This window comes from Muntiacus reevesi, chromosome 6 (assembly GCF_963930625.1).
Source record: "Muntiacus reevesi chromosome 6, mMunRee1.1, whole genome shotgun sequence".
Lineage (NCBI taxonomy): Eukaryota > Metazoa > Chordata > Mammalia > Artiodactyla > Cervidae > Muntiacus > Muntiacus reevesi.
The window spans coordinates 63,139,763-63,166,815 of record NC_089254.1 but is presented as its reverse complement, the minus strand read 5'-3'; the positions used below and the strand labels follow the sequence as shown (position 1 = coordinate 63,166,815).

The 27,053-nt window shown below is 41.2% G+C and overlaps 1 protein-coding gene and 1 pseudogene across 1 annotated transcript in view; one reads left to right on the top strand and one right to left on the bottom strand.

Moving 5' to 3' along the window:
* Positions 1–7,879, top strand: part of CHN2 (chimerin 2) — a 322,964-nt gene extending 315,085 nt beyond the window's left edge. The window contains exons 12-13 of the mRNA XM_065938728.1: positions 482–587; positions 6,046–7,879. Coding sequence (XP_065794800.1) covers positions 482–587; positions 6,046–6,217 — 278 coding nt within the window. The 3' untranslated portion in view covers positions 6,218–7,879. The remainder of the gene's footprint in view (positions 1–481; positions 588–6,045) is intronic.
* Positions 7,880–12,863: 4,984 nt separating this feature from the next.
* LOC136170321 (major facilitator superfamily domain-containing protein 1-like) lies at positions 12,864–26,654 on the bottom strand (annotated as a pseudogene).
* Positions 26,655–27,053: the final 399 nt, after the last annotated feature.

Genomic DNA, 27,053 nt, shown 5'->3' with positions numbered 1-27,053 from the left:
ACCAACAGTGCAGCCTGAATTGGCTGGCTCACCTGCCAGTACCCTTGCATTATAAAGTGGATTCAGTTATGCCTGCCACGAAAAGATTTGGTAGACAATTTCAAGAGAAAGCTCCCAAGTGTGGTCCAGTTTAAATTAAAGCTGGTCATAGTTTCTAGCAAATCCAGGGTTCAGAAGATGGGCAGAGCACAGTCTGCGTGTGTGCCACCAGTGAGTATCTACAAGGCTGCAGAGTCCTGGAGGGCAAGGACCACAGGCAGCCTCCTGCCATGCAGCCAGGGGACATTCAATACGCATGTGGCTCCCAGCCTCAAACCCTTTCTGAAATAAGACAAGACATGAACAAATGGATCACTTTAAGTGAAATATTATTAGACATCCCCTTCCTCTGTAGCCTGAACAAACCAAACTTCTTATAGTTTCTCTGAAAACTTTAATGTTTCAGCACTGCACTGATATTCATTATGTGTGATCTTCACAGAAATCTCCAATGCGGATGAGAGGCTGGAAGCGGTCCATGAAGTGCTGATGCTGCTTCCTCCTGCCCACTATGAGACCCTCCGATACCTGATGATCCACCTCAAGAAGTAAGCTGACACCTCCTTGGCGCCGCCTCCGCATACTCTACCTGCCCTGCGCAATTTGATGCATTAGGAAAAGTGCACAACCTCCCCAACCCACTGAGTGGACAGATCCTCCTTTTAAGTGAATTAGGTTACCTTCTGCAGACCTGCTCCATTGATAACCCTAGACACTCACTCTGTGGCAGAAGTTGCTCCCCACACTTTAGATGTGTCCTCTCTCTCAGGTGTGTACAGTTAGGGACCTCATGTTACAGATAATACTTCTGAAGCTCAGGGACATTACACAACTCATGCAGAGAGGTGAGGTAAAGCCAGGATGGAAGCCCAGTTTGACCCATAACCCTTAATCTGTCTTACCCATGTGTCTATGCTGCCCCTGTGTCTGTACCCTCCTCCCACAACGCCTTGAACTCTGTGTTCTGGCCTTCCTCTTTTTGCTCACCCTAAACCCAGACTCCTGAGCTGCCTTCTTTCTGGGCAAGCAGATTTCCACCCTGATCTCTTGTTTCATTTGATGTATTAATTATCTGTCGTATATGTGTGCTCAGTCATGTCCAAATCTCTGTAACCCCATGGACAGCCCACCAGGCTCCTCTGTCCATAGGATTCTCCAGGCAAGAATACTGGAATGGGTTGTCATTTCCTCCAACTGACTAACAGATTGCCCCCAAACCTAGTGGCTTGAAACTGTAAATGTTTATTATTGCATGGTCTCTGTGGACAGGAATCCAGGTGGCTTTTGCTGGGTGCCTTTGGTTCAAGGTTAATAATGAGGCTGCAGTCAAACTGACAGTGAGGCTGCAAGGCTCGAGTAGGGAAGCGTCCACTTCCAAGCTCACTCACATGATCTTTGGCAGGATTCAGTTCCTCAGAGGCGACTAGCCTGCAGGTGTCACTTAGTGACTGTTCTCAGAACAGGAACCCTGTTTCCTGTCATATGGATCTTCCCATAGGCAGCTCCCCACATGGCAGCTGGCTTCTCTTACAGCAAGCAAGCAAGGCACCCACAATGGAAGACAGTCTTTCTGTAACCTAATCTCAGAAGTCATACCCCACTACTCTTGCTATTACTCTGTGTGTTGGAAGCAAGTCACTAGGTCTAGCCTATGCTCTAGGGCAGCAGTCACCAGCCTTTTTGGCATCAGGGACCAGTTTCATCGAAGACAATATTTCCATGGACCAGGGTTTGGGGATGCATTGGGGATGATTTAAGCAGATTACATTTATTGTGTACTTTATTTCTATTGGTCTTTAACAATAGCTCAATTGTTAAAGAATCCACCTGCAATGCAGGAGAGCCCGGTTCAATTCCTGGGTCAGGAAGATCCACTGGAGAAGGGATATAGGCTACCCCTCCAGTATTCTTGGACTTCCCTTGTGGCTCAACTGGTAAAGAAATCCACCTACAATGTGGGAGACTTGGGTTCGATCCCTGGGTTGGGAAGATACCCTGTAGAAGGGAAAGGCTACCCACTTCAGTATTCTGGCCTGGAGAATTCCATAGACTGTATAGTCCATAGGGTCTCAAAGAGTCGGACACGACCGCGCAACTTTCACTTTCACTTATTTCTATTATTATTACATCAGCTCCACCTCAGATCATCAGGCATTATTAGATCCTGGAGGTCAGGGACCCCTGCTCTCGGGGAAGGAGTTACAGAAGGGTATGGATTCCAGAAGACAGAGCTCACTGGGGGCCATCTCAGAGGCTGCCTGCCACAGGCGCTACACACTGGGTTATTTGTGTGAGGGCATGTGAGATAGACAGAGATGGCTGTTTACAGTACACTGGAGTCTCTGGTTCCAGACTCTTTTACCTAAACCACAGATCTCTTCCCTTCACTGTTCTTGTGAGGTCAATATATTGGTCTTTGAGATGTTGGCAGGATCAGGGTACTTCCATGTGCCTTCCTCTGTGTTTTGGGGGGATACATGGTAGCAGCCCATTCTTAGATAAAATAAACCAAAAAATATCTATACTGACCAATTTACAGATTGATTCAGTAAATGAAAGGAAATAAGTTGATAAAACTATAGAAACACTAATGCACTGAGGTTTTAATTTTTCTACCTTTAAAACACATAAATACTCTTGCTCATATTCAAGGTGATCAGAAATGTAACAGTTATCTTAGAAGAGTCTCATTTTGATTAATTTATTGAAGAGTACAAGTAAATTTTGGATAAAAAATAGGCTTGAATGTCAGCCTGCCTTTTAATTAGCTATATGTTATTTCTTTCAGTGTCCAATTGTGATACTTTGAAAGGCAAAGTAAAAAAATGCTGACATATCCCAGTTGAGTCTTAAATGCCAATTATTTAGTATTTTTACTATGGAGGGATTGCTATCCATCTTGTCTGGTCAGGTGTGGTGCCTGACTTGATAGAGAACTATGAGTAGTTTGAAAATGAAGAATATCCTCTTTTTTACCTCCCTGTTAACTTTGCAATGTGAAGGTAATGCAAGCTGAGTTGACCTTTCTAAAATAATGCTAGATGGCTAGTCTTAGGAAGGTCAATTCAGCTTGCATTACCTTCACATTGCAAAGTTAAGATGGGAACCTACTCCAGTATTCTTGCCTGGAGACTCTCATGGACAGAGGAGCCTGCACAGCTATAGTCTATGGGATTGCAAAGAGTTGGACATGACTGAAGCAACTTGGCATGCAAGCATGCACAGCTAAGCTTAATTAGCTTTAAGAGAATAAACACAAAGGGATAGCTTTCTGTAAAAAACTTAAACATATGTCAATCTGATTTTGCTCTTCTTTGAAGAATGTACTCCCTTTTAGATCTATTATGAACATCCTAAAACCTTAATTCCTTAAAGCAAGAATCTGAGAGATCATAATTTTATTCTACTTAGGAAGGTTTTAAGCCAACTTTGGAGTTTGAACTTCGTGTTTAAAGGCTTTGCATTTCTTACTTGGGTGCTTTTAAAATAATTTTATTAGACTATAGTTGATTTATGTTTTGTTAGTTTCTGCTGGACAGTAAAGTGAATCAATTATGCATAAGCAAATATCCACTCTTTTATAGATTCTTTTCCCATATAGGCCATAACAGAGTGCTGAATAGATTTCCCTCTGCTATACAGTAGGTCCTTATTATTTATCTGTTTTATATAGTACTATGTGTATATCAAGCCCAATCTCCCAGTTTATCCCTCCCTACCCCCATTTCCCCCAGGTAACCATAAATTTTGTTTTTTACATCTGTGACCCTGTTTTGTAAATCAGTTCATTTGTGCTTTAAGATTCCGTATATAAGTGATATCACACAGTATTTGTCTTTCTCTGTCCGACTTACTCAGTGTGACAACATCTAGGTCCATCCTTGCTGCTGCAGGCAGCATTATTTCATTCCCTCTTATAGCTGAGTAATACTCCATCAGGATCGCTGGTGGCTCAGATGGTAAAGAATCTGCCTGCAATGCAGAAGACCCAGGTTCAGTCCCTGGGCTGGGAAGATCCCCTGGAGAAGGGAATGGCAACATATACACCTATTCCATTGTGTATATGCACCACATCTCCTTTATCCACTCCTCTGCTGATGGATATTTAGGTTGCTTCCATGTCTTGGCGGTTGTAAATAGTGCTGCAGTGAACGCTGGCATGCATTTATCTTTTCAAATTAGAGTTTTTTTCAGCTATATGCCCAAGAGTAAACTGCTGGGTCATGTGGTAGTTCTGTATTTGTTTTTTAAGGAACCTCCATACTGTTCACAATGGTTGTACCAATTTACAATCCCATCAATAGTGTAAGAGGATTCCCTTTTCTCCACACCCTCTCCAGCATTTTTTGTTTCTAGATTTTTTGATCATGGCCATTCTGACTGGTGTGAGGTGATACCTCACTGTATTTTTGATTTGCATTTCTCTAATGATTATTGATGAGATGACAGTTTTCAATTCCAATAACAGTGACTGCTCCAGACCTCATCCTGTGGGAACTAAAAATAATGTCTAACTGCGTTCCCATTTGGCCACATTCCAGGCATTCTCTTGTCCCGTGACAATGCCTTGACCTTTCTCCTCAGGCAGTAGCCCTGCCAGCAGGCAGGGAATCTAGCCTCAGCTTCCTGGTTTGCCAGCCAATGGACAGCAAGAAGAGGGAAATGAAGACAGTCATAGAAGCCTCCAGCATACAGACCTGTGGGGACAGCAAGATGAGGGAAGTGAAGACAGTCATACAAGCCTCCAGCATATAGACCATTAGAAAGCAAGGAGATAAAGACAGTCATACAAACATACAGACAGTGGACAGCAAGAGGGAAATGAAGATAGTTATACAAGCCTCCAACATATAGACCAGTGGATAGCAAGAAGAGGGAAATGAAGACAGTCATACAGTCTTGACTAAATCTGTATGCATTATGGGCCACCTAATAATCTTTACTGCCCCTTCAAGCTAATATTCCCTCAGTGAGAGTTCCATGTTTATTTAGTAAGAAGGACTGATTTTATAGTGTTCAAAAGTGTGTCTATACCAGATTCACCTCATAGTTCACTTCTGTGGGCTGAAGACAATGTCCATAATCTAAAAAGTTAATCTGAAAATTCAGTTCAGTTCAGTTGCTCAGTCCTGTCTGACTCTTTGTGACCCCGTGGACTGCAGCATGCCAGGCTTCCCTGTCCATCAGCAACTCCCAAGAGCTTGCTCAAACTGAGCAAGGAATGAAAACTGACCTTTTCCAGTCCTATGGCCACTGCTGAGTTTTCCAAATTTGCTGGCATATTGAGTGCAGCACTTCAAAAGCATCATCTTTTAGGATTTGAAATAGCTCAACTGGAATTCCATCACCTCCACTAGCTTTGTTCATAGTGATGCTTTCTAAGGTCCACTTGACTTTGCATTCCAGGATGTCTGGCTCTAGTCCAGTGATCACTCCATCATAGTTTTCTGGGTCATGAAGATCTTTTTTATATGTTCTTCTGTGTATTCTTGCCACCTCTTCTTAATATTTTCTGCTTCTTTAGATTCAAGGGATTAGATATGATAATGAGTGTCTGAAGAACTATGCATGGAGGTTCGTGACATTGTACAGCAGGCAGTGATCAAGACCATCCCCAAGAAAAAGAAATGCAAAAAGGCAAAATGGTTGTATGAGGAGCCCTTACAAATAGCTGAGAAAAGAAGAGAAGCTAAAGGGAAAGGAGAAAAGGAAAGATATAAGAATCTGCATGCAGAGTTCCAAAGAATACCAAGGAGAGATAAGAAAGCCTTCCTTAGTGATCAATGCAAACAAATAGAGGGAAACAATAGAATGGGAAAGATTAGAGATCTCTTCAAGAAAATCCAAAAATTCCGTTTTAAAAAAATACTTCTCTATAATTCCAGTCCTCAGTTTTCTTTTGCAAATTCCGAAACCAGAGAAGCTCTCAGGGGCCTATTCCATAATCAGTACACAAATCCACCCTTGAATCTGTATAACGTCTCTCTGTGTATGTCTGTCTTGCAGGGTGACTATGAATGAAAAGGACAATTTCATGAATGCTGAAAACCTGGGGATTGTGTTTGGGCCCACCCTGATGAGACCTCCTGAGGATAGCACCCTCACCACCCTCCACGACATGCGGTACCAAAAGCTGATTGTGCAGATCTTAATAGAAAACGAAGATGTGTTGTTTTAATCCACCAGGTTAATGAGTTGAGTGGCCCCAGCCCCATCTAAGTTGATAAGGCTAAAGAAATAAACACATCTCTTGCACTTGATTTGTTTTCCAAACAAGTGATGGAATTATCCTGGACCACAGTGGATTGCCAGGTTGGCTACTGTGTCTCATAGACACTGGCCCTTCCACGGGAGAACAGCAAGGATGAGGGCGAGAAAAAGTCCTCACCTCGGGTCTTTGCCGTGCCTCGTATGTCTGTCTGTTTTGTTGGAAGAGTGATTAATAAATCTTTCTTTAACTTATTAAAAAGTAGACCTTTAAACTTCTGTCTTATCAGTAATAAAAGGGAACTTAATTCATAGAGGTACTTGATACAGTTATACATTTTCCACTTACAAAAAGAAGACAATTCTATATGTTAAATGTTAAATGAAACTTATATTGTAAGATGTATTTTTATTTTAGCTGCAAGAATGTTACTTTATTTTAGCAAATAGAACTCAATGCAGTGCATTGATTATTACCCTGTATACCTTGTCCTGCCTTCTTGCTGTGATCCCTGAAAAAGTTTCCCATGAATGCAGTATTATCTTGACATACCTCTGTCCTTATCAGTGCTTTGCAGTGAAATTTCACCTCCCACCTCTCTCCCTGCTTTTAATAGTTTTTTCTGTTAAGCACTGCCATTTTGCTATTGTGCGGTATGTGTTTATAGCAATTGTAGGATGGTCTGTCACATCTACAAATTTTCTTTCCATAGAAATTTTGTGAAATCCCAAAGTATGTTTCAGAATTGGTCATAGTCCTTCCATATCATGTGTGTACATCACAGAACATGCAGAACGTGGTCCTTTTACATAAAATGATTTGGAAACACTGGTTATATCTAGGCCACGTAAAAAGCACTTTTCCTCTTCATTTCAGGCAAGCACTCTGAATTCATCTGTTAATGGCAAGTTGCATTTTCGCCATACGTCTGTATTTCTGAATAGTGAACCTGCAGTCATTGTTGATTTTTTCATTTTTGTTTTATAAACAAGCCTATTTTTTAAAGAATGAATAAGTTTGGTTTTTATGAATATGTGTACCTCCTTGATCAAAGTAGCTCTGATGGATAATTTAATATGATTTGATGACTATAGTTCTATCTTATTGGTTCTATTTATCTTATCATGAGCTTTCCACACCAAGATTTCTATATTTTGTAACATAGGTAAAATATTTAAAATGTCAAAAAAAACTGTAAAGCTAAATTTGTTTTTCTTAAATCTAACTACAATGTCTTTTCCTCTGATTATCTGAGATGATTCATGTTGTTACTCACCAGTCTTGTTTTGGAGTGACCAGAAGAGAATTACTGTGTGTTAAGTGAGCTGAAAGGGGAGAGGGCAGTGCAGTTGTCATTCTGGAAATCCCCAAGGGCCGTGTGAAAGGACTTCACTGGCACTCGGGGGTCAGGATGGTTCTGCTTGGTCCCTGATAGCATTGTTCCTCCCAGCTGTACAGGTTTGTTTGTCGTAGCTTATGTACTTCTTGATACTGTCAAAAATTATTTGGAAATGGTTTTATTTTGTGAAGTGAACAATACTTTGTAATTTATGATAGTGTAAATGGAAGGAAAAAGCATTAAATGTATTAAATTCTCTGTCTATCATTTGGGAAGACATGAAAGAAATTGGTGTTGGGGGCTAGAGGGAAAGAATATTCACAACACTGCTCCCAGATGGATTTTAGGCAATAAAGTTTCTATCATTGCCAAAACACAATAAGAAAAGAAAGATCCCACGGAGTCTTCGCCTCTGGTCCCACTCCCTCCTCCAGTTTCCTCCTGCGGAGCCTGCCTGCGATTAAGGTTCCAATACTCTAGCTTCCCTTTCTGTAAGACCCACTGTGTTTATGTCCTTCATTGAGTTATGTGGTGTTTAGAGCAGATCACCCTAGGATGCATGCAGGAGGGCAGAAAGACTCAAGTTTGAGTAGCAGAAAGTGAAAGTGTTAGTCACTCAGTCATGTCCTACTCTGTGCGACCCCATAGACGGCTCCCAGGCTCCCTGGGATTCTCCAGGCAAGAACACTGGAGTTGGTTGCCATTTCCTTCTCCAGGTCAAACCTGGGTCTTCCGCATTGCAGGCAGGTTCTTTATCATCTGAGCCGCCAAGGACCTGCCTATTATTGGCTGCATGTGACCTTGGGAATGAGTTTGCTCCTCTGAAAAACTGGAGAAAATATTTTGATTGAGTTTTAAGAATGATGACTTAGGAGAGGAAAGGATATAACATGAGGTGGAAAAGAAGACACATGAAAGAGAAGGATTTGTCCCAGGTCAAATCCAAGTCCAAGTAATCATAGGGGTATTACTATAACAGGGCTCTCATGTGTAATGAGAGTCACTTGACTCCTTTTCTCGAATGTGATTACAACACTTGATCCCCTCTACCTTGCTTTAGTCTGAAGCCTGCTCACTCATGCCTATCTTCCCCACCATCTGGCAGCCTGACGTGGCTCCTCTTACCTGGCTTGAAATTCCTGCCCTTGGAATAATTCTAGTACTTAGACCTGAAAGGAGGCAGTGTTGTTTCTAGAACCCACTGTTAAACTGTCCACAGGTGGGTTGTAAGAGGTGGGACAGGGTGGGTAGAGGAAGACCCTTTCCTTTCTCCCATTAACATAAATGGGCACCTGGTCTCCAAGCTTGGAAGGGAGCTGGTGCAGGATTTCAAGGACAGCAGTCTGGAAGGAACAAGGGAGAAGAGATTTGAGGAGTTGAGGAAAGTGACATAGCACACAGGGGTGCTACCTGGGCCGTCCTGCCTGCAACTGAAAACCCAACACAGGTAGCTTACAAGTTCCCAAGATCTACCAATCCCCAAATTCATAGTCAATCTTTTGATTTTAAAAGTGTGATGTTCATTAATTTTCAACAAATACTTATCAAGCACTTATTAATGGGCCAGACACTGAATACTGGCAATGAAAGGTTATGTCACTTGCTGTGATGTCACTTGCGGTCGTTATCGTGTCTGACCCTTTGTGACCACATGGACTGTAGCCCAGCAGGCTCCTCTGTCCATGGGGATTCTCCAGGCAAGAGTACTGGAGTAGGCTGCTATGCGCTCCTCCAGGGGATTTCCCCTACCCTGGGGATCAAACGCAGGTCTCCCACATTGCAGGCAGATTCTTTACCACTGAGCCACCTGGGAAGCCCAAGAACACTGGAGTGGGTAGCCTATCCCTTCTCCAGGGGATCTTCCGACCCAGTAATCAAACCAGGGTCTCCTGCATTGCAAGCGGATTCTTTACCAGCTGAGCTACCTGGGAAGCCCTTATGTCACTCAGAAGAGTTAAATAATAGGTTTAGTTTGGCTGGAGAGAGAAAGCTGGTCATGTAAAAGATTTTACACTCTAACATAAACAAGTCTGGCGCTACTGTTTTTGTTTTAAATTAACTTCGTTTTGGTGTAGTCTTATATTTACAGAAGAGTTGCAAGGCTACTGCAGAGGGTCCCTGTGCCCTCTTCACCTACTCCCCTAATGTTAACATCTTACATAGCCACAGTAAACTAAGAAACCAACATTAGTACATTACTGTTAACTGAACTCCAGACTTTATTCAGGTTTTATGAGTTTTCCACTAATGTCCTTTTTCTGTCCCAGGATATAATCTAGGTCACCACATTGCATTTAGCGTTAATGGGTTTTAAGAAACAAATAACACAATTGAGCTTACATTTTTAAAAGATCACTTACTTGACTGTGGATCCATCAGAGAATATGTGGGCAGATGAATGTAGTGAGGCTAGATGCAGGGAGTCACTCAGATCTTGTCATTTAGAGGACTTAAGGTGATATGGCCTGGATCAAGTGGTAGTAAAGCAGAGGTAAATAGAACTGAGTTATATTTAGGAGACAGAGTTGTAAAAGTTTGGTTATAGATTGGATTAAAGAACCAAGAATGGGGCTTCCTTGGTGGCTCAGTGGTAAAGAATCAGTCTGCAAATGCAGGAGACACGGACGGGTTTGATCCCTGATCCGGGAAGATCCCATGTGCTGCAGAGCAACTAAGCCTGTGCTCTAGAGCCCAGGAGCTGCAACTGCTGAGTCCACGCGCCACAGCTACTGAAGCCCGAGTGCCCTAGAGCCCGTGCTCTGCAATGAGAGGCCATGCAACGAGAAGCCCACCCATCACAACTAGAGAGCAGCTCCTATCCTGCCACAGAAAAGTCCGCATAGCGACAAAGACCTCGCCCACCCGAAAATAAATAAATAAAAATTATATATATAAAAAATAGATGAATCAAGGATGACTCCCACATTGCTTAATTTGACAACTGGATAATATTTCTTGAAATGAACACAAGGAGAGTTGGAGGTTTCTTGAGGAGGGGTGCAAAAATTAAGGAAGATGGTGAGCTCTATAGCGATACCTATGAAATTTCCAGGCAGATATTTCATGAGCAATTGCATTAACAGACCCAAGCTGGAGATAGGGACTTGGGCGAGACACCAGAGATAATAATTGGAACTGTGGGACTGAATAAGAGTGCCCAGGGACACAAAACAGAGAAATGCAGGAGAGGCCCGAGTCAAAGTTCTCTAGAGCAGCGGTCCCCAACCTTTTTGGCACCAGATACTGGTTTCGTGGAAGACAATTTTTCTACCAACATGGGTGGGGGAGGGTGGGAATGGTTTCAGAATGAGTCAAGCACATTACATTTATTGTGTACTCTATTTCTATATCAGCTCCATCTCAGAACATCAAGTATTAGATCTCAGAGTTTGGGGATTCATGCTGTAGAGTGCCAGCATTCACAAGAGGGCAAATGAAGTCCATTTTGATGTAATAAAATAAGAAGGTCTCATGAGTATGGTTCAGAAAGACTCTTTGTCTTCAGGTTCATCTCACAAGGTCCTAGTCCATTTCGTTGTTCCACTTCGATGTATTTTGCTACACACAAGAGCCATGTTAGACCTTGGGGCTTGGAGGGCTTCACTTCGTTATGTGTGTTCTAAGTCGCTTCAGGCATGCCTGACTCTTTCCGACCCTATAGACTGTAGCCTGCTAGGCTCCTCTGTCCATGAGATTCTGCAGGCAAGAATACTGGAGTGGGTTGCTATGCCCTTCTCCAGGGGATCTTCCTGACCTAGGGATGAAACCCACATCCTCTGCATTGGCAGGAGAATTCTTTACCACTAGTGCCACCTGAGAAGCCCTTACTTCAATAGATGCTTCATAAATGCTGGGGTCATTTTTTTTTCCTGAGTTGAAATGATTCTATCATACTCCAGGACCTCCTTCCCTGCCTTCTACTGCTGTTTGTACATACTTCTAAACCAGTGGTTATCACCAAGTACTTCAATTGTGTATCCATCTGTCTCCCACCAAAGTACAAATTCTGTGGGATCAAGAACAGTGAATACCAACCACATGCCAGTCGGTCACACTCCTGGCCATCCTGCAAGTCTCAACTCAATGTTTCCTCTCCGCTGAGATTTTCCCTGGCTCCCCCAGGCAGAGTACATGGGTGCCAGCCATAAATAGTAATACATGAATGCACAGAAAGCTCAGAGAACTCTCTAGAACTGGGTTTAACCAGAACATGAAATGTGAGGGAAGAGGAGGGGGAATGAGATTAAACGAGCAGGTCTGTGCCTTGGAATAAGGAACCCTGTGAGTCAAGTACATGTCCAGTGACATGTCAAGGATAGTACAGAGGATGTAAGATTAGAGACTCAGAAGCTCTAACATCAGGAAGGTGTTATAGGCAATGACAAACTAAACTTGGCTCCCAACAGAAGGGATGTGGAGAAGAGTCAGGGTAAGAAAGAGATTTAGGATGTTATCAGGACTTACTGATTTGATGCCAGGATTAAAAAGGAAATAGTCACAAGTGCCATCCCCATTTCTGGTCTTTATAATTAAGTTAATATTTAGGAATAAAAGAGAATATGGGAAGGAAAGCAGGATTATTAGCAGGGGGAAATCATGGGTTCAGTTTGCAGAATGCATTGTGGTACCAATGGTTCACCTATGTAAAAATGTCTAGAAAATGGTTGAACCTGTGGTTTTGGAGCTCAAGAGAGAGGGATGAGCTGGTAGATTAAGACCTGATCAGACTGTATCGCCAGCTGAAATTAAAAAAGACCAATAATAGGTCCCCAGGTGGCACTAGCAGTAAAGAACCCATCTGCCAATGCAGGAGACATAAGAGATATGAGTTTGATCCCTAGGTTGAGAAGATCCTCTGAAGGAGGAAATGGCAACAAAACCACTCCAGTATTCTTGCCTGGAGAATCCCATGGACAGAGGAGCCTGGCGGGCTACAGTCCATGGGGTCGCAAAGAGTCGGACACAAGTGACGTGGCACATATAATAGGTCCCTGGGTAAGAAGGAAATCTAAGGATCAGGCAAAGTTAGACAACTTTGCAAGGAAGGCCAGGCATGGGCAGAGGAAGAGGCAGTCAGGAGTGTAAGAAGAAAGTAGAGAAGGACAGAACATCAGGACTGGGAGGCCACGGGGGTCAGATGCAACTACAAGAGGTAAGGTGATGAGTCCCCTTTGGATATGGCAGCTAAGGATCCCCATAGCTAGATGGGAGCTTTTCCGTGGGGACGGTGGTGGTGCAGGGCAAAAGGGTGGTGCAACTAAAAAGTGTTGAAGTTTGTCAGAGAAATTTCATATCCACATCTTCTTAAATGCAAAAAACATAAATGTTACTTAAGGCCCTACTCTGGAGAAAAAACTACCCCCATAATCTTGCAATGACTGACTAGGCAGATTATCTTTATTCCAGCTTAGATTTTCTTACAGAGATAATTTTCCACATAAATAAGAGTTAAAATCAGTGTTTTAATATTTTTGAAAAATCAGAAGTTAAAAACATCAAGTATTCCTTTTGCAGTGTTTTTATTTATCCTTGGAGATATGCAATTATCATAATTTACAGGACTTTTTTTTGTAATTAATTGGACTATAAGAAAAACTATGCAGTTTATACCATAAAATCATGTCCCTAAGGAGTTAGGGTCCTCACTAACAGACACAGAAGCTCAAAAGGTTTCATGTTCAGCAACCTCTTATAACTAAAGACAGCAGAACACAATCTGCTATTTGTGAAAATGAGACTTCATAAAAATATCTTTCAAATAGTCCCTATTACAAAAGAGAATGCCTATTAAAATGCCATTGTTTAAAACATCCCTTCTACCCCCTCAAAAGATTTTTGCTTTAAGATAGAGAAAAGGACATATCCCTAAGATATGACACTCTGTGAAAATTATCACAATACAAAATCCAAAGACTTCCATAATTGTCCTTACTCACAATTACCTGCATGTACCAGGTACAATACAATTTTCCAGACCTCACCACTGATGAGCCTATTCCAAAGCAGAATTCAGCAATACAAAAAAACACAGGCTAAAACAATCCTCAGAATTATACTTTAAAATAGGAATATTCACAAGATAACATATAGAAAGCAATTGTATTTCTTACACCAACAATGAAATATTAGGGAGTATAAAGAAAAACAATTTTAAAATACCTTTTAAAATGCACCCCCCAAAATAAAACATTTAGGAAATAAACCTGACCAAGGAGATGAAAGACTTATAAGTTGAGAACTATAAAACATTAACAAAGGAAATTGAAGATGATTCAAAGAAATGGAAAGCTAGCCCATGCTCTTGGATTGTAAGAATTAATAGTTAAAATGGCCATATTAACCAAAGCAATCTACAGACAATGTAATCCCTATCAAATTACCCATGACATTTTTCACAGAACTAGAACATTCATATGGAACCATAAAAGACCCAGAATTCCCAAAGCAATCCTGAAGAAAAGGAACAAAGCAGGAGGAATAACCTCCCAGACTTCTGACAGTAGTACAAAGCTACTGTAATCAAAACAGTGTGGTATTAGCATTAAAAACAGACATGTGGATCAATGGAACAGAATAGAGAGACCAGAAACAAGCCCACACACCTACAGTCAATTAATCCTCAACAGAGGGGGGCAAGAAGATACAATGGGAAAAAAAATCTCTTCAGCAAGTGGTATTGGGAAAATTGGACAGTCACATGTAAACCAATTAAGTTAGAATACATCCTCCCATCATATACAAAAATAAACTCAAAATGGCTTAAAGACTTAAACATAAAACATGACACCATAAAATTCCTAGAAGAGAACATGGGCAAAACATTCTCTGACATAAATGTACCAATGACATAAATTGACTGAACTTAGGAGACTAGGTCAGTCTCCTCAGGCAATAGAAATAAAAACAAAAACAAACAAATGGGACCTAATCAAACTTACAAGCTTCTACACAGCACAGGAAACCATAAACAAAATGAAAACACAACCTACAGAATGGGGGAAATATTTGCAAATGATGCAACCAGCAAGGGCTTAATTTCCAAAATATACAAACAGCTCAAACAACAACAACAACAAAAACAACCCAATCAAAAGGGCAGAAGCCCTAAATAACATATTTCTCCAAAGAAGAAATATAGGTGGCCAATGGACACATGTAACGATGCTCAATATTGCTAATTATTAGAGAAATGCAAATCAAAATTACAATAAGGTACCATCTCACCAGTCAGAATGGACATGAAAAGTCTACAAATAACAAATGCTGGAGAGGGTATGGAGAAAAGGGAACCTTCCTACACTGTTGGTAGCAATGTAAATTTGTACAACCATTATGGAAAACAATATGGAGGTTCCTTAAAAAACTAAATATAGAACCACCATATGATCCAGTAATCCCACTCCTGGGCATGTACTGAGAGAAAACCATAATTCAAGAAGATATATGCATCCCAATGTTAACTGCAGCACTGTTTGCAATAGCCAAAACATGGAAGCAACTTACATGTCCATTGACAGAGAAGGGGATAAAGAAGATGTGCTACATATACACAATGGAATACTACTCAGCCATAAAAAGAATGAAATAACACCATTTGTAGCAACATGAATGGACCTAGTGATTATCATACTACATGAAGTCAGAAAGAGAAAGGCAAAAACCATATTATATCACTTGTATGTAGAATCTAAAATATGACATAAATGAACCTATCTATGAAGCCAAAGTAGAATCACGGACACAGAGAACAGACTGGTGGTTGCCAAGCCAGAGGGGGCAGGGGGAGGGATGAACTGGGAGGATGGGGATAACAGATGTAAGCTTTTATATATCAAATGGATAAATACCAAGGTACTGTATAGCACTATAGAGAACGATCTTCAACATCCTATGATTAACCATAATGAAAAGAATATTAAAAAGAATATATATATGTACACATAAGTATATATATGTATATACATGTGTATGTAACTCAATTGCTTTGCTGTGCAGCGGAAATTAACACATTATAAATCAACTATACTTCAATTAAAAAAACAAGAGTGGAAAAGAAAAGAGTGGCCACCATTGCACACAGAACCCGGGATTTTTTTTTTCCTCTTTTACCCACCAGGAGCTTAAATACTGGTGACATGGGAGCTGATATTATTAATACACATGCAGTATTATTAATAGCACTCACTACTTGGGGAGGAAAATCCAAATTTCTCTGTAAAAAAACTTTCTCAAGTTCAGTGAAAGGGAACATGGCAACACAGTAGCAAACACAGTCGGTAAACATGCACCACCACAAAGGTGAGGAAAAATCAGGCAACTTAATAACCTCACCTGTTTTCCCTTGTTCTTCATGAAGGATTCTTTCCGCTCTCTGATACAGGTAAGCAAAGGCCAAGGCACAAACTAATGAAAAAAATGTTATACCCCCAGTCATAAGTGTGACCTCAAGTGTTGTGTGACCAACAGAACCCAACAAAGCTTCAACCTTAGAATACAGCCATCCCAAGAGGCTTATGGTTACTGAACTTCCATTTCTAGCTATGCTAAGTTGGAGCCCAAACACCGAGTTTAACTCTCTGCCTTTAAACCGATTCACAGCATATGTATTCTGAGCAACTGCTAAGGACTCCTCACCAGTCCCAGGTGCAAACTTTCCAAACTCCATCAGCCAAAAAGCATTGAATAGTCCACCCAGAGCAAAAATAACCTGCCCAATGCAAATAAAGCAACTAAAAATAATGGCTCCCTATCATTTTCCAAATACTCAGTGGACCAAACAGCCACCAAATAAACACAAAACTACTTTGGGCCAATAACACCAGGCACACAGCAGCAGGAACTTTGTGACGCTCACCCGCACATTCCGTTTAACCTGAGTCTGAAAAGCACCAGGATTATCACAGCCAAAAATGCTGCCGAAACCAAGGACGTACATCGGAAACAGCACCGACAGCCATGCGCCAGGCCACTGGGGACGCCGAGGGCCGGCAGCACCCTGGGGGGTAGCGGGTGGTGGGGCCACCTGCCAGTGGCGCCCTCGTTTCCTCACCTTCCTCCTGCTGCCTGGGTCGGTGGGAGATGTAGAAGTGACATGCAACTCCGGGAGGAAGCCACCTTGCTCACAGGACCACGGTCACTCATGTGAGGACGCCTCACTACGTGTTCAACAAGCCCTCCAGGTGATTCCAGTGTCTGCATTAGAGCAGAGCTGGTTTAGAGCAATCAGGGTTTCACCTGAACTGGGGATCAATCCATTCTCTCCAAGGTGTTTGGATACCTGAAGAAACTTGGGGTTTAATAACAAAGAAGGGAAAATAGCTTTGTAGCACTGGGAAGGTTGTTTAGACTTTCAGAGGCTGAATAAGACCCTCCACAGCCACAGTCTAAGGTCCCCATAGGCTTCTCACCTCCATAACCACAGAACAACTTAATCTCTGAAATGACACTGTCCAGCCTGTAAGCTACATGAAAGCAGGAATCTGGTCTAGGCCAAGCACACAGTAGGCACTCAAACATTTTCTAAAGTAATAGCATAATCCTCCTACAAATACTCAAATGCCCTGTAATATTTCAGTTTCATGGAGGAGGGGATGATTGCAGAAGCAGAAGAATCTGAAAATGCACATTGACTCTTGTCCACCGTTTAGAGTTCTATCCAGTGTCTGAACCCTTAAGTTATTGAAGCTTTCCAGGAGCTACTTATCCATTTCTCACCTAATCTTCACCATATTCTTTCTCCTATCCAGAAGGAATGATTAAGTCTCAAAATAATTCAGTTTGGAGAGTCTGAAGATATAAGTCTCTAGTTCAGTTGCCTTTTGTATGTGTGTGTGTTCAATCCTCAGTCCTGTCCGACCCTTTGTGACCCCATCGACTATATAGCCCGCCAGGCTCCTCTATCCATGAGGATTCTCCAGGCAAGAATACTGGAGTAGATTGCCATGCCCTCCTCGAGGGGATCTTCCCGACCCAGGGATCGGACCTGTGTCTTTCACGCCTCCTGAATTGACAGGCGGATTCTTTACCACTGAGCCACCTGGGAAGCCCCCAATTGCCTGTACAAGTCAGTTACAGGTTACAACCCCCTTGTTTCAATCCTGGCTCTTAACACTTTCTGATAGTGTAATTTAGGGAAAGTTACTCTACTTCTTAAACTTCAGTTTCCTTGTCATTGTCATGAACTTGTATTGTTACTGATTCCATGGAGTAACTGTGAGGCTTAAGATAATCTGCATACAGCACTCAGTATAGTATTGGGGACACAGAGTAGGACAAATGTTTGTCTAAAAACTCAACAGCTGAAGGAGACTTTTATGAGAAGGCTCACACTATTAGTATCCTTCACAGTCGTGAGACATCATCACTCATTGTTGCCTAGAAAATTAGAGTTACAGGAATTTTAGCAATTTACTGCCCAATGAGTTTTTAAAACCAAGCCACACCTGTCTGTGCTGTGATATGGTGGAAAGGTATCATAGGAGCCCTACAATAGCACTAGATTTATTTTTTAATTAATTTATTTTAATTGGAGGCTAATTACTTTACAATTTTGTAGTGTTTTTTGCTATACACTGACATGAGTCAGCCATGGGTGTACATGTGTTCCCCATCCTGAACCCCCCTCCACCTCCCTCCCATCCCATCCCTCAGGGTCATCCCAGTGCACTGGCCCTGAGCGCCCCGGCTCATGCGTCAAACCTGGACTGGTGGTCTATTTCACATATAATAATATACACGTTTCAATGCTACTTTCTCAAATCATCCCATCTTTGCCTTCTCCCACAGAGTCCAAAAGTCTGTTCTTTACATCTGTTTCTCTTTTGCTGTCTCATAAATAGCATCGTCATTACCATCTTTCTAAATTCCATATATACGTGTTAATATACTGTATTGGTATTTTTCTTTCTGACTTACTTCACTCTGTATAATAGGTTCCAGTTTCATCCACCTCATTAGAATTGATTCAAATGCATTCTTTTTAATAGCTGAGTAATATTCCATTGTGTATATGGACCACAGCTTTCTTATCCATTCATCTGCCGATGGACATCTAGGTTGCTTCCATGTCCTGGCTATTGTAAACAGTGCTGCGATGAACACTGGGGTACACATGTCTCTTTCAATTCTGGTTTCCTCAGTGTGTATGCCCAGCAGTGGGATTGCTGGGTCATATGGCAGTTCTATTTCCAGTTTTTTAAGGAATCTCTGCACTGTTCTCCACAGTGGCTGTACTAGTTTGCATTCCCACGAACAGTGTAAGAGGGTTTCCTTTTCTCTGCACCCTCTGCAGCATTTATTGTTTGTAGACTTTTCGATGGCAGCCATTCTGACTGGTGTGAGATGGTACCTCATTGTGGTTTTGATTTGCATCTCTCTGATAATGAGTGATGTTGAGCATCTTTTCCTGTAACACTTGATTTAGAGCCACAAGACCCGGCTCAGTCACAGATCAAGGCTTCCAACATTTCTGAGCCTCAGTTTTCTCCCCTTTGAAACAAAAATCAATGCCTGTTTGTCTCTCTGACCCAGCAAGCTCATGGGTTATCACTGAGGCCAGATGGCGTGGGAACAGGTGTGGTGGTGGTGTGATATGCCTTCACGCCTATAGGTTCAGCCTCAGCACTTGTGCTCCCCACAGAGTGCTCTCCCCGGAGCCCCACCAACCGCACCGAGACGTCGGGCCTCTGCTTACTTGGGTTCTCATTTGCAGGCACAGTTGACCACTCCCTTCTTCTCAAACCCCCTCTCTCTTGGCTGCTGTGACACCACCTCACCCCCAACAGGCCAGAGATAGGTCAGTCCCTACAGAAGCAGAAGGAGGTGTCCAGGAGGGATATTCTTCGGAAAAACAAAATGGAACATGTGTATGTATTGATATGACAGCACATGTAGAAAAGTGTACCAAGAAGCTATTGGAAGGTGTAGAAAAAATTAGAAATAGGACCCAAAACAAGCAGAATGAAAGGACTGGGGTGGAGGGAGAGTGGACACGAAGAGGTCATTATTAACTTTAGATAAAGACAAAAAGTTAGAAAGCAAATATAATGATCTGTATATTATAATGCTTAGCCTGAACAATATCTACAAAGGCACAATAATATCAAAATGGACTAGTCAATTAAACAAAAGCTGTAATATGACCCTACTGGGATCTGTAAGAAGGGAAGCAGAAGGCATGATGGTATAAGAGAACAAAATCCTCAAATATCATAATAGGAAATTAATAGAGGTCAAGTATGGATTAATCAATAGAGAATAATATACCTATTATTTGGAAATACAGAGATGTGCATGTGCCACGAATAAAAAACCAAAATTGTTGAAGGTGGTTGGGGAAGAGAACTAAGAGAAGAAATGAGGTAAGAAACCCCTGTGGGGACTTCCCCGGTGGTCCAGTGGTTAAGATTTTGTTTTCTAAGGCAGGGGGTGCAGGTTTGATCCCTGGTGGAGGAGCTAAAGATCCCACATGCCTCATGGCCAAAAAAAAAACAAAAAAAAACCCATAAAACAGAAGCAATATTGTAACAAATTCAATAAATACTTTGAAAAATGGTCCGCATCAAAAAGAAAAGAAAAAGAAACCCCTGTTAGTTACTATAATCACTTTAATAACATTTGACTTTTGAACTTGGTGTGCAATATATTACTTTAATAAAATAAAAACTAATTTCTGGAAACAATAGTGCTATGTCTACATAGCAGAGCCATGATGCTCCTGTTCTTTCCCTCCTCTGGGTCTGATTCAGTGATGTGGGTTATATACTAAGATTCCAGGAGTAATGGGGCAGCACACATTAAACATATTCCTTGGCTTGTGCCTCAGTCACAGTTCAGTAGGGACCTTGCTGCTAAGGATTCTGCCTTGTGATTTGCTAATCCTTTTCTGGTAACATTGCTTTCAGCTTAATTGAGCACACTTCCTCCTTTCACAACAGGTAATGCACTTGCAGTGCTGAAAGGATGAACAGCATTCTTGAATCACATACAGAAAACTTCTGCTTGATTTGATTTAATCATTAGGTATGTTACTGAAAAAAAGTTTCAGAGCAAATTGTTGCATATTAAATACTCTCCAGTAACTTTTAACATGATACTCTTTGGGGGAGTGGGGTGGAAACAACAGGCCCCAACCAACAATAATGACAGTGAATTTTAAGACTCTCTACTCATTATTTTCCAAAAGCACTTGGAAGAGATTGACTTCTAGAGTCTGTTCACAGTGCTTTCCTACACAGCCAATGAAAGAAGTTAGTCAAGGAGAAACTAACATTTACTGAGTGTCCGAAACTGTGCTGGGACTTAATAAATGTATTATCTCAGGCAAAGGAGAAAATGGGATGAATTGAAAGAGTACCATTGACATATATAACTACCATGTGTAAAAAAGATAATGAGTGGGAAGCTGCAATATAACACAGGGAGCCCTGTGACATTCTGTGCCGACCTAGAGGGATGGGATGGGGCGGGGAAGCTCACGAGGGCGGAGATATGTACATACTTATGGCTGACTCGTGTTGCTATTCGGCAGAAACCAACACAACTTTGTAAAGCAATCATCCTCCAATTGAGAATAAATTTTAATAATTTTTTAAAAATACATTGCCCGTAAGCCAGCAAGATAAAGACCATTACAGTATACTAACACATATATATATGGAATTTAGAAAGATGGTAATGATAACCCTATATGCAAAACAGAAAAAGAGACACAGATGTACAGAACAGACTTTTGGACTCTGTGGGAGAAGGCGAGGGTGGGATGTTTCAAGAGAACAGCATTGAAACATGTATATTATCTAGGGTGAAACATCACCAGCCCAGGTTGGATGCAGGAGACAAGTGCTCGGGCCTGGTGCACTGGGAAGACCCAGAGGGATTGGGTAGAGAGGGAGGCGGGAGGGGGGATCGGGATGGGGAATACATGTAAATCCATGGCTAATTCAAGTCAATGTATGACAAAAACCACTACAATATTGTAAAGTAATTAGCCTCCAACTAATAAAAATAAATGAAAAAAAAAAAATACATTGCCTGCTTGAATCTTGGCAACCACCCAGAGAAGTAGGTACTATTATCCCTACTTTACATTTAAGGAAACCAGAGTCTAAAGATATTAAGTAATTTCCCCAAAGCCACACAGCTTCCAACCAACCATCAAGTCTTTATACAAGAAATGTATACAATTACAATTCCCAGTGTTAGTTTGAGCTTTGAGTGCTCTGTGATTCCATAGGGCTTTAATATGCAAGCAACCACATATTATTTAGCATTGTTCTAAGTGGGAAACTTAGAAGATGATGACCTAATTCAAATTTTTTCAGTGTGACTACCTCTTTTGATATAATAGCCTTGATACCAACAAACATTTATTGATCTAATGGTTAACTAAATGGCAATATGAGATTCAAATAGAAATATAAGAAGAACACTGTATTAAGGAAAGAGTAATTGAAACTGAGTCAAAATAATTGTACCTCTTATGCTCTTGTGACCTTGAGCAAACTGCTTCAGCTTTCTAAGATAAAACTGTAGAACTTGTAATCTCTCTCTCAGGGTTGCTCTGCCATTAAAAAAAAGTAGGAAGAACAGTAACCACTTTTGGACAAACACATAGCAGAGTGAAAGCCCAGAGCAGTTTCCCCCACTATGTAAGTTAAATTACATCAAATAGGTGAGCCTGAATGTTCCCAGAGAGTGAACAGTGTGAGATTTACCTGTGTTGGCAATGAGCAGAAAGCTGAGTTCCAAAACTTTGATGCAACTTTTCTAACAGTCTGTGATAGAAAAGCAACTATTTCTTATGGATTTCTGACTCAGACAGTAAAGAATTTGCCTACAAGGCAGGAGACCTGGGTTTGATCCCTGGGTCAGGAAGATCCCCTGGAGACAGGAATGGCTACCCACTCCAGTATTCTTGCCTGGAGAATCCTATGGACAGAAGAACCCGGTGGGCTACAGTCTACGGGGTCACAAAGAGTCAGACATGACTGAGAGACTACCACTTCATTTTCAAGTTTGACACTACCTTTGAAGCAGGTGAGGAAACCAAAAGATTCCCTCCCTGCATCATGTTACCCTCCCATCAGATATCCACCTCATGCCTGTACACGTGTGACCTAACGAGCTGACACATCAACAAAGCACAAAAGAGAAGACAAAATCTGAAAAACAGAGCATAACCAAATCGGCTCTTTGAAAAGGGAAACGAACAACGCCAGATAGCAAATCAGCTTTTACGGGATCTAGTTTACCCTGGCCCTGACCTGGATCCAGGTGACCAGCCAGAGAACATTACACATGACTTTTATTTACATCAGTGGTTTTCTGATAAACACTAAAGTGGTATTATCTTTGTTTCCTCAGAGAGTCAGGATGTGCTGTGGAACCGTGTTCTGAAATGTCATGTCCTCTAAATCATTCATTTATCCCCCAAGTACAATATTTAATAAAATATCAGCTGCCATCCTCTGGTATTACACTGTTCTGCCCAATCCACATCTTACCCCCTAACCTCATCTCCTTCAATGTGTATTGCAACATGATAGTACTCTTCCAGTTTTAAGGAAAACACAAAAATGTTATCAGGTAATTTGGAATACCTACTGTTTTCACTCCTCAGAATTAAAGAAAATCAGCCTATTCCTTTTTTATATAACTTAAAAATTAATTAATTTGGCTTCATTGGGTCTTAGTTGCGGCCGACACAATCTTTGTTGCAGGATCTTTCACTGCGGCGCACAGACTCTCTAGTTGTGGCATACAGGCTCACTTGCTTCACGGCATGTAGGACCTTCGTTCCCCAGCCAGGGATCGAACCCATGTCCCTGCATTGCAAGATGGATTCTTTACTACTGGACCACCAGGGAAGTCCTCAAATCAGGCTATTTGTATGAATAATAACCAATTAAAACTTAATTTCACTGCCACTTTTATAACATTTCTTTTTACAAGTCAGTCATAATAAACAAGAAAGCATTCCTATTTATGCATTGGATGGTCACACATTCAACAATATTAAAAACTACTATTGTCAAGCAGATGCCAAGTCCTGAAGACTCATAGTAACCTATTCTAGTACTCCCCAGGTGGCAAAGAACCCACCTGCTAATACGGGAGATGTAAGAGACATGAGTTCGATCCCTGGGTGGGAAAGATCCCCTGGAGGAGGGCACAGCAATCCACTCCAGTAATCCTTGCCTGGAGAATCCCTTGGACAAGGGATAAGAATCCCTTGGACAAGGGAGCTTGACGGGCTACAGTCCATGGGGCCCCAAGGACACAATGAAGCAGCTTAGCACACACGCACGTCAAGTGCTCATGCAGAGACATAGCAGGGTGGTGAGTCAGCCTCCAGACTCTGAAGCAGTTTTCCTGGGGTCAAATGCTGACTCTAGTACTTACTGGCTCTGTGACCTTGGGCAAGTAATTTAAGTTCTTGGTGTTTCAGTTACCTCATCTATAATAATAATAGTGCCTGTTTCACAAAGGCTTTTAGGAAGATTAAATCACGTAGTATTTATAAAGCAATTAGAACTGTACCTAGTACCTAGAAAGTGTTCTGTAAATGATCACTAAATACAATGGAACTCATTATCTAGTGAGGGAGTCAGACAATAAATAAATATGGAAATTACTGTCTAGTCATGGGGACAAACACCAAGCAAACAATTCACAATAAAATGAAAACACACCCACTCCTGTCAGTGGCATGCCAGGTTATTTGGCTGAATTCTCCTGTTGGAAACAGTTGGGCACCAAACCAATTGTTTTGGTTTCCTCCTGGAGGAAAAGGGACAGAATTATAAGTGAGTGGAGGGCTCATCCAAAAAAGAGCAATTAATAGAACATCCTTCCCTTGATAAGCATTGGCCCCCAAAGGGCTATACTATCAGGGTTTGGGCAGTCCAGAAGTAAACTATGCTCATTCCCCCCAACAGGTTTTCATGGCAAGTTAAGGTAATTTGGAGCAGAAAAGATCTGGGGAGGGTAGGAAGGCTTGTCCCAGGTGTGACTATAGGCTAACAATCTCTTTTTTTGGTTATCCCAAAACATGACTTATACTAAGCAATCAACTTAGTATACAGCGGCCCCTAAGATCTTGAAAAGAATTTCTAGAAAAAGTGACTTTTGATTAGGTCTTAAATTTTCCTACAAATAATTTTTTAAGGAAAATGAGGAGCATATAATAATATCCAAGAATACTAAGGAACCAGATTCAGAAAACAGGGGAGTTGGGAAGAGTCAACTGGTGCTGGCTGAATTTCAGAGAGAGGCTGAACTGCACAAACTAGCCTTACTTAGGTCAAGTGTGAAACTGACATGACTAGTAACATTTTGTGGCTATAGTTTTTATACTTCTAGACATGGACTCATGTTACCCTGACAGGGTACAGGATGAGATGCTACGAACAGCAGATTCCACCATCAGGCATGGGTGCGATGTCCTCCCTTTAAAAGTTTACAAACTAAATCCAACAAGACCGATATGAATATACAGAAACAAGAAAAGAAGCATTAAATTACCAGTACATGGATAACTATAAAGGAAAAGGCCATGGGAGCAGTGAATCTAATTTTCAAAGAATGGAAGAGTCCATAAAAGAAAGCGATGATGGAAGGAGGAAGGGAGGGCAAGGAAGGGAAGGGAAGAGAGAACGTGAAGGGAGAAAACGTGAAAATAGGGAGCAAAAAGAGTAAAAGGACTAACATCCAAACATCAACCATGGTCATTCCTGGGTGAAGAGAATATAAATGATCTGTATTTTCTTCATTTTGATTAGCTGTATGTCTTATATTTTCTCATCACATGTTTTCCTTGGCCTAGTTGCCACCATAAATGCTTTAAAGAGAAAGCAATTTCTCACCCTCTGATGCAATGCCAGATTTACTAAAATTGCAAATGCCAGGTTTAAATTTTAAAGTTTCTCTTTTAATTTCTAATATGCAAACCTTGCTCTCTAGAAATTCATTTTCTGTTGTCTTTTAGTGTAATCATTTATTGCACTTAAAGGTCACCTGAGAAATAAACAATATAATTTTTTTTAAAAAAAAGAAGCTGGCTTTTCTCAAGCTATCAACACATTTCTGAAAATTTAAAATGACAAGAAAAAAATATTTTTTGTAAAAAAATATTTATAAGAAATGTAAGTACTGCCCAATCTAAGCATATTTAAATTCTGTAACATTGAAAGTCACTTCTGCTCACTGGGTAGATAAATCAACTTTTAAATGTATCTACGCTGTATTCATGACTTACCAGTGTAGAGGTTTAGGACCCCACCCCCCACCCCCACGTTCTCCTTATAGAAACAAACAGCAGGATTCCTAGATCAATAGTTATATAATAAAACCATATTTGTTTAACATTAACTCTCTTTCCCTGTTTTTTTTTGCATGGGATTGGTTATGGAATTTTTTATAAATTTAAACAATTCTAAATTTAAAAATGGAGAAAAATAAGTTTTAATTGTTGTATTTAAAATTGTCTTTTTAAAAGTTAAACTACCATGAGATCTCAGATATCCTGATTCACCTCATCTTTTGGATTTACCCAGCATTTTGGATTTACCCACGTTTGTACACATACATTTATCCACTCATTTCCTTAAGTCCAAGCCTTTTCTTTCTTTCTTTCTTTTTTTAAGTCCAAATCTTTTCAATAAGAGTGCCTTCTTTTGCAGATGCGTCCCCTGACTCTAAAAACTTCCCCATTACTTAAACATTTCATTAAATCATTCTTCCAGGAAGAACTGTTCAGATTGGTCAGGAGAAAATGTGACAACACGACCTCTTTGCCTTTTGAACAATATCTTTTTTTTCTATAATCTACTAGATTATATCAAGGAGGTATGTTGTGGGCTGCAAGTAACAGAAAACTGTGGGTGTGAAGCTGTGGTTAAATCACAGGAATCCATATTATCTCCCTGAATTAGTAGCCAGGAGATAGATGATTCCAGCGCTCGTTCAGGGGCTCACCTGTATCACAGAAGTACTTGTTCTATCCGTCACTCCCGTGTCATCACCCTTTGTGCTGGCTTTATCCCCATGTCTGTTGCCTCGCTGTTGCATATGGCAGCTGCACACCCTCACACTGTGCTGCAGCATAAGAATCAAGGATATTGCAAGAGATGTTCTCCTATCAGAAGGCTCTGTCCTCTATTCAGGAGGGAATATTTCCACAAGTCTTCCTTATAGCCCCTGAAGTCAGAACTGGATTGTGTGCGTGCTCCTAGTTACAAGGAAGCCTGTAAAAGTGTCTCTCCTCTAAGCCTCTAATTAAATTCAGGCTCCTCTTTTGTATGAACTGAGTGAAAGTGTGTCCTGTTGATTTTACCTCCTAAATCTCTTTGGCATAAATCTCATTCTCCTCAGTGGTGAAAGAATCTGCCTGGCAATGCAGGAGACACAGGAGATAGGAGTTCGTTCCCTGGGTTGGGATGATCCTCTGGAGGAGGAAATGGCAACCTA